Source organism: Apteryx rowi, unplaced genomic scaffold (genome assembly GCF_003343035.1).
Source record: "Apteryx rowi isolate R43461 unplaced genomic scaffold, aptRow1 scaffold_159, whole genome shotgun sequence".
Taxonomy (NCBI): domain Eukaryota; kingdom Metazoa; phylum Chordata; class Aves; order Apterygiformes; family Apterygidae; genus Apteryx; species Apteryx rowi.
In genome coordinates this window covers 20,716-28,777 of record NW_020447852.1, presented here as the reverse complement: position 1 = coordinate 28,777, position 8,062 = coordinate 20,716, and the positions used below count along the sequence as shown (strand labels likewise).

The following is an 8,062-nucleotide window of genomic DNA, read 5'->3' as shown; positions in this document are numbered from 1 at the left end:
TTGAAAAATCTATTGTTTTCATAAGAGATTCATATGTTTACGCATTGAGGAAAAGCTTATATTCAAGATGTATGCTGTATTCTCTGTGTGAGGAAAAACTTCTTCCCCAGCTAATAGGAGTTACTTAGTTTTGAGGGGAGTTTATAAATCTGTTCACTAGATTTTTTTTTTATTTTTTTTTTCTGCCCCAAGAACAGCTGGAGGGTGATTACTGCACTGTGACTTCATGAGAGCCTTGCCTGGGATATGTTTATGCACAAGGCTTACATTCTTACAGCTGTGAGACCTGTAAAGATGTCAACAGTCCCACGTAATTAGCCAAAAATAGTTTTGAAATTAGTTTCATAGTGTAACATAGCTCATAATTCCCTTCTTTAAAAAACAAACAAAACAAAAACACAAAACAAAACCCCTCTGTAATCTTTGGTATAATACGTGTATGAATTAGCTAGTCAAAAACATTGAGTACTTGCCTTGAGTTTAATGGATGGATTATTTTGAGGTTCAGATTTTTCCTCTTACAAAAACTTCTAGAAAGAAGAGTTTTCTACTTCAGCATTTGAGACTTCTTTCTGTGGATAGCTATGCTCATCCATATTGCAAAACACTTCAATTGATTTTATTTTTATGTTCATTTTACTAGTTACATTTATTAACTTAATACCAATTTCACCATCGTATAGTTGGTTAAGCTTTACTATGAAGCATAAAATAGGTGTCACGCTTTCTAGCTTACGAATGCTGCAGAAGGTATTTTTATGCTTAGAACAAAAATTTCATTTAACTGGAAGACTTCATTAAGAACTTATTGATCTGGAACCTTTAAAATATACTATAGGGAAATTTGCAGTTGAGGTGTTTTGGAGAGTGTTCATGTGAAAGACAAATAAGAGCAGGGTACTTCTCAGGCCAGGTGAAACAAGGCACTGAGAGATTGCAGTAAACGGTGTCTCTGATTGTAGTTACAAGGTGTATAATTATTTCTCACTTTAAATTTTCTCACATGATCTTAATGAAGAGCAAAATATTTAGAACATGAATTCTATGAAGAGTGTATAGCTAAATTTGTAGTACCTGCTATATATTTAAGGTCTTATACAGAGATTATTGCAGCTCAAAAGCAAACTGATTCAAAACAAGGCTGCTCCGCAGTGCCTAGAATCACTAAAATGATTTTACAAGTAAATAAGAACTGTCCACTGATGAACAGGAGACTGGAGCCATATGTTAGAATGTATCTAAAGAAAGTAACTCTGGAGGACAGACTTTTTAATGTATTTTTTAACTTTGAGAATATTGTCATCTGAGCTTTTTTCATCTTTGTTAGGTGGAAGACAGTTTTGGGTGAAGGATTCTGTGAATTTAAAACTATTTGTTTTAGTGATATTTTTCCATCTCATTTTAGAGTTTTCCTTTTTTTTTTCTTACACCCGTCTYTACTGAAAAAGAGAATGTAAAAAACTGCTTGAGGTAATGTTATAAAATGTAGAGAATACCTTAAAAGCAGACTATATTGAACCAAGTGTTTTCCCATTGTGTGGTGTTTAGAAGATAAAAGGGTTGTGGACTGTTTCTGGCTGAATGACTGTATTTTGCAAAGGAGATCTGCAGAAGCCTGGGTTCTACACTTATGTGAACTTTAGTTTAATATTTAACAAGGTAAAAAACAGGACCCGTTATAATCAAATTTTAAACAGTATTCTGGAAATCTTTTGGACTTTAACGTGAACACTTTGGGGATGATTTTAAATACTGAGTGTTGTTGATGAGGTAATGAGCTTTGAGAGCTTGAATAGCACAGGGGCCTTAGTTCTACACTGTATATTAAGCCTTGAATGCTTTAGGAGGCTACATTAGCTTTTAGATATTCTTTAGGCCTCCAGACAGATTGTTAGGGACCAATGTATTTTTGTTTGATATTTTAAAAAAGAAAATACTACTAGGACATGAGAGGACAACCCTGTTTCATGACCTCATGTATCTTTATTTGAACTTTTGAATTGAGCTGCTGGTATAGGTTCTTAGCTATGTAGGCTCTTGGAGCACTAGTGTGTTACAAACATTGTTTACAGACATTGAAAATCAGAGAAGTTTATTACTGTGCATATAAGATAAACTTCTCTTTGCAGAGAAATGCAAATCTGTTACATTTCAGTGCTATGGGTAAACAAGGCAGTACAGGCCTCTGGGTGTTTTATGCAGTAGCACTTCTACCTGTCCCCTCATCAGCTAAAATGAGGACAGAACTATATTCATTCTTTTCTTTAATGTTTTAGAACAGGAACTTACATGAATACATAGCCATTTGAAGGCTGTTTTAAGAGCAGCATTTTAAGAAAATGATCAACACTAAAAAAGTAAAATAATTCTCCTGTAGGCTGAATGCTGTTATTTTTTCAAATCAAAAGATGAGACTTTTCTTCCTTTCCCTTTTCCCATAGTTGGTAGAATAGCATAATTTTAGGAATCTTCTCCAACCAAACAGATTTAACATTCATCAAAAGTAAGYTGGAGGCTTTCTCCCTGTTTCTCATGTTTCCATATGGTTGTTTCTAGGATATGAAGTTCTTGTTGGTCTTTTAGTGCTGGCTGCTCCTGATTTCCTAGACCAGGGTTAGATTTAATAGAAACAATCAAGAAGATTGAAGCACCATTTTGGGCTATAAGTTTCAGGTTTGTTTTGTTACTTAATCAAAGAAGACTTCCAAGAAGAGGCTTTTTAAGGGAGGGAGAAGGTTGGGCAAAACTGTGCTTGTCCTCACATTATTGGCATTTACACACAATGCATGTTAAAACCTGTTAGGAAGTGTCTCATCTGTTTGAGCAGGATGAAGTGATCTGTCTTTACCAAAAAGACCTTGATCTCAGTGTGCTAGTGCTAAATTTCTGATGCTTTTGTTAGAGGTTCCCCCACCCCCCAATTAAACTCTCACTCCAGATTAGCAGATTAACCTCTGATTTGCCTTCACTGATCAGAATGTTTTCTGTTTGTGGTTCAAAAACAGGCTACTAAATGGAAAAAAACAAATCTTGTTTGTCTGGGACATGGTCTAGAAAAGAATAAAATCTGCCTTTGCATGTGTTAATGCAAGTAATGTAAATGATGGAATAGAATTAGCATATTAATAATTTGCAATTCAGTATAGTCACAGATAGAAAATGCTCATGCTGATTTTGCTTAAGCAAAGAGAACTGTTAATAATTCTTTAAGAACTTTTGGTTTATACATTAAGATAATGGAGGATTACTGAAAAAGGAAGCAGTTTGAGATGTAGCTTGCTCCTTTTTACTTCAAACAGTAGGATAGACGTACTTTCTTTTCCTCTGAAAAATATCTGAGATTTGTCCAAGCAGAATGAGGCCAGTAATAGATTACTCTAACCAGCGTTTCTAGATTGCAGTTCATTTGGCAATGTGCGGTTCGGTGTTCTTCCTGCCTCTTCCACCTGACATTCATTACCATTCAGTTGTGGGCTTTTTCTATTTTTCTTCTCTCATGGGGGCTACCTGAATCAATTGGTGCTATCACTGAACACTGCATAAGAGATTAAGACATTTTAGATTTATCTCAAACATAAAAGCATTGCTGAAAAAGGGCATAATACTGCCTGAGATCCGTGGAAGTGATATGGGACAGAATTGGGATTGAGCTTTATTGGTTTGGTTTGCTTGCATACAGGAACTACAATTAAAAGAGGTTAAAAAGGCTTTGGCACTGCTCGCTTTCTTGGTTTTCTGCATGTGTATCTAGTAGATAAGAATATTTTCAACAAGCTGCTGAAGAAGAGAACGGCAATTTGATTTTGTTTCCCCCTTAAAAAGGATTTTTGGTTCCAGCAAGGCTAACGTTTTACTTTTCAATGGGACAAGTGTTGTACTAAGTTTAAAATAAAAATTTCTGCACTACATGACCACCATTTTAAAAGTTTCTCCACTTGCTACTAGGACTTTTACACTGAAAGTACGCTACTGAGAGTTGTCATTAAGTTGTGGAAAAATCTTTTTTTTGCCTGTATGAATATAAAAAAAGTATATAGTCGAATAGGTTTAGAATATTAAAATTTGTGGTTCAGTAATTTGAAGATCAAGAAAGTTGTTGTTAGGTGGGGTTGTTTTTTGTTTCTTTGTTTGTTTGTCTGTTTTTTTTTTTCTTTCCAGGAGCTATTCCTTGCTAGTTTTAAGATATGTTATATGAGCTTTCTAAAAATCAGTGTTTTGCATATTATGTGACACTTTTTCAATGCTAACAGGTGTTTTGTTTTACTGTTTCAAGCCAGATGAGTTGAGCAGAAAAGGTTAATGTCTTGAGTGCTTGAAGCAGGTGGTTGATAGCTTTGAATATTTATCTAATTGAATGCATGCTGGCTGTTGTCCTAGCAGGCCTGAGCTTTAGTAGGCACAGAGCACAGGAAAGCATGCAGAGACTTGCTGTAGCAGGATTAATGCAGAAGTCAACATGATCTAAACTTGTCCTTACTGACAAGTGTGTTTTTTGTTTGTTTTTGTTTCAGAAGACCATCTACTAATACTCAATGAGTGTTTGTCCTAAAACAGAAAATGCTTGCTTGGGTGTGCTTAAGTAGGAAAAGCATCCTCTTTCATACTTCCACAAGTGTCATGGGGCTGTGTTAGAAGCTAACCTGGGAAGGGCAAAAATATATTGGGGAGTTTTATTTTGTCTTTTACTCAACAAAATCCTTGATGCTTACACTGTATTTTATTGTAATTTGCGAGTCATTGTCTGCTGCACATCTTTAATAAATGCTATGGTATAATGAGATTTATTTTGGCATATTTAGTCAAGGAATGTTGGGATATTGTCAGTGAAATACTGCAGTAGGTGTTGGGCATTGAATACCTCAGCCTCTGTCTTGACCCTCCCTTGGTGCACACTTCTCACATAAGGGACATGAACATCCTCTAATGATGATAGAAGTTATGATGGAAAACATTAATACTTCTTTTGAATTTTAACTTTTCATCCAACATTTCATCTAGTAAACTTTAATTAACTTTTCTGAAGAAAAAAATAAAAGCACAGGCTAACAGTAAGAAAGAACTGATCATGGAATTGTTTCACTCCAAATATGGGTTTGCATTTGAACTCTTTTCTAAAAGATAATGTCTGATAACTACTTTTAGCAGGATGAACAATAAACTTTTTTCATGTATTGTTCTTACAGCTCACAGCACGATGGAAACGGACCCTCGTTAGTGCCCCTAGCTACCAGCTATCATACAAATTCTAAATAACAAACTGTATACACATTTACCCAAAATAGAAAAAGGCTATTGTCTTTCTTCTCTGTATTGTAGTTTTTTAGTATGATCTCAAGGGAAATTTAGTATTGAAGATGCAGAAGCTCATTCTTTTTAAAAAAAAAACAGTGTTAAAACTGTTGAAAAGGCAGCAGAATTAACTGTAGAAGCAGTTTGTGATTACTACTTCTCATAATGGATAGCAATGGATTTTTTTCATAAAAAAAAATTAACATGCCCCCAGTTTTTATTTCGTCTTTCCTGTGTGTTTTTTTTTCATAAGAACAATAGCCTTAATGTAGCCTGTTTCTGTAACAGACTTTTAACTTGCTTGCACTTGTGTTATACCACGTCTCAAACAAGAAAATTTTGTCTGTCTGTGGAGCTGTTGACTGTGATACCTATAATTAAAAAAAAAAAAAAAAAGTCACATTTTATTGAGTCAAAAAAGGTGCAACCATATTTGTATCCTAACTACAATTAAAACTTCTCTTTCAGGTTATTCTAGAAAATATATGTGTCATGCTTAACTTGAAGCCTGAATCCAGGTGTGTAACTTCTTTATTCAAGGAAAGCAGCAGAAAATGAAAGCTTGACTTCAGGTTGTTCTTAATTTCAGGCCCTGTCACGTAGAGCTTTATAATCTGGACTTCTTGAAGCTACTGTTCCTAAGACTTCCTCTTTGTGTACTTTATCGCTTGTTATTAGTAGAAGGTCTCCTGTTTAGCTGGTATTGGGCGCATTTGCTAGCTTAGTTAAGTGAACTGTGTTGGAGGTAACCAGCACAGACATTTGATACAGGGAGCTCTGAGGGTAAAGGCCATAAAATTTAAGGATTTGTGAAATGTAAATTATGATAGCTGAGTTTTTACATGGGAAATGGAAACTATCATTATTTTTATTTATATGCATGTGAAAGTCATGTGGCCTCTTACGGTCCTTTTGCACTTAATTGCATTTGTGGTCAGTTAATTAGATTGTATATGCATGTAATATACCTTTACTCAAACATTCTAGAGAACAGGTTAAATATGTGATTTTTCATAAGGATTATTTTGATTTTCCTTCTACTATTCAGCAGAATTGCTTCTGACTTAGTCTTAAACTAATATAAATCCAATATTTAGTAAAACTTAGGTTTCAGAATGTAATAACTTAATAGGATTCACCATTTATTGTCAGTCAGCATGCTGAAATATATCTTTTGAAATATGGATAAATGCAGTCTCAATATGGATGTTATAAAAAAGAATGTGGGTTGAGGTGCTAATCGATAGTTCGCAAACACAGCCAGTTATTCAAGAAAGGGCCTAATTCACCTTGCTGTCAGTTCTGTAGCATGTCTGATTTTACTAAGGTGTTCTGCCAGTTCATAAGCTACAATTGAAACGGAGCATGGAGGGAAGGCATGAGGGGAAAAAGTCAACGTTGTCTCTAAATGTTATTTTCATGGAAGCTAAAAAGATTCCTAGGATTTATTATGGAAATACTATGCAGTCATGAAGGTAGGCGCTTCTTGTCATAAATTAAATTCTGATCTCTAAAGATCCAGAAGACAAGAAGACCATACTGTAGGCATTAAGGAAAAACCCCAAATCTGTCAGTCTCATGTCTAATGTTGTGAACATTTTTATTATTATTATTATTATTATTTTTTTTAATAACGTAGTATTTGAATTGACAGCTTAATTTTTACTGGCTTTATTTCTTTGTTCCACTAACTGATGTGCTCGTGAGGTAGGGGATTATTTGCTTCAGATTTGAAATATATTGGTTTTCAGTGTTTATGGCATAATATGAATTAAATACAGTGTTAAAATCTCTTAGGCAACGTGTTTTCTAAGTCAACAGTTCTTAGTTTTGTAACAACCAGTACATGTTCTTCAGCTTGTGGTTTCCATTTCTGTTTCAAAAAAGATATCAGTTAAACATGTTTGTTGCAAAATTTTTAAGTTAAGCTGTTGTGAAATGCTACTGAACTTTTTACAGTTACTGGAGGAAGAACGTTTAATTGAAATAAGCCAGGTATTGCATACTCTGTGGCTGTCATCCTTCACTGATGTAGTGGTGAAGATGCAGAGTGCCTTGATTGAATTTCTTGTGACTATTGCTCAGAAACCACATGCTAAGATGACATTGTCATGTTCTAAGAAAATTGTGAGCGTGTTTTTATTGAATAGATGAGCTGTAACTGACTTCCTTTAATATCTGAAATTATATTACTTACATAATGAGGTTTCCAGCTGGAGTCCATTGCTTGGTGCAACATTTCCATGTGAGGAGAGGAAAAAACAGATCAAGTTGCCCCATTTCTCTTCTCTTCCCCCAGCCTGTGCTGTAAATGCTCTGGCAGGGCAGCTGTGCGCTCGCCTTCGCTGTCTGCCCAGGATCCTGCATTGCTCTCTGACTGCAGGAGCAGATGACAGGTGGCAGGTTAGAGAGTGCAGCTTTATTTTATCTTTGCAAAATGTCTTTCGAGTAGCTTTAGTTTTGAATGATGTAACATCTTCCTTTCCTGCCCTTATCTTTCCCAATAGGGACAAGCCATGGGAGTCGCACAGCTTTTGTGCTCTTTTGTTAACCTTTGCTGACTCTGAGGARGATCTGGGGTATCTGGTCCAGATGCTTGAAACAGAATTAGGAAATGATTACAGCAATGTGTATGGGTCTTGTTTACTTCTTCAGTGCTGATTTGTTGCACTTTTCTCTGTATTTTTTCCTGGTTTCTAGTTTTAATATGTTTACAGTAGGGAGAGACAAACCTTCTCAATATGATGATTTTTTTTTTCCTACTTTGCCATAC

At 35.2% G+C, this 8,062-nt stretch overlaps 1 protein-coding gene across 5 annotated transcripts in view; it reads left to right on the top strand.

The window, feature by feature from the left end:
• The window catches only part of CDKAL1 (CDK5 regulatory subunit associated protein 1 like 1), a 104,199-nt gene extending 98,377 nt beyond the window's left edge, over positions 1-5,822 (top strand). For 2 of the 5 annotated variants that reach the window (XM_026059521.1, XM_026059522.1), the window contains one exon: positions 5,184-5,538. In XM_026059521.1, coding sequence (XP_025915306.1) covers positions 5,184-5,253 — 70 coding nt within the window. In that variant the 3' untranslated portion in view covers positions 5,254-5,538. Of the gene's footprint in view, positions 1-4,511; positions 5,081-5,183; positions 5,539-5,757 lie in introns of those variants that run through there. The other 3 variants (XM_026059524.1, XM_026059520.1, XM_026059523.1) reach the window with 3 other exon arrangements.
• The last annotated feature ends 2,240 nt before the right edge of the window (positions 5,823-8,062 follow it).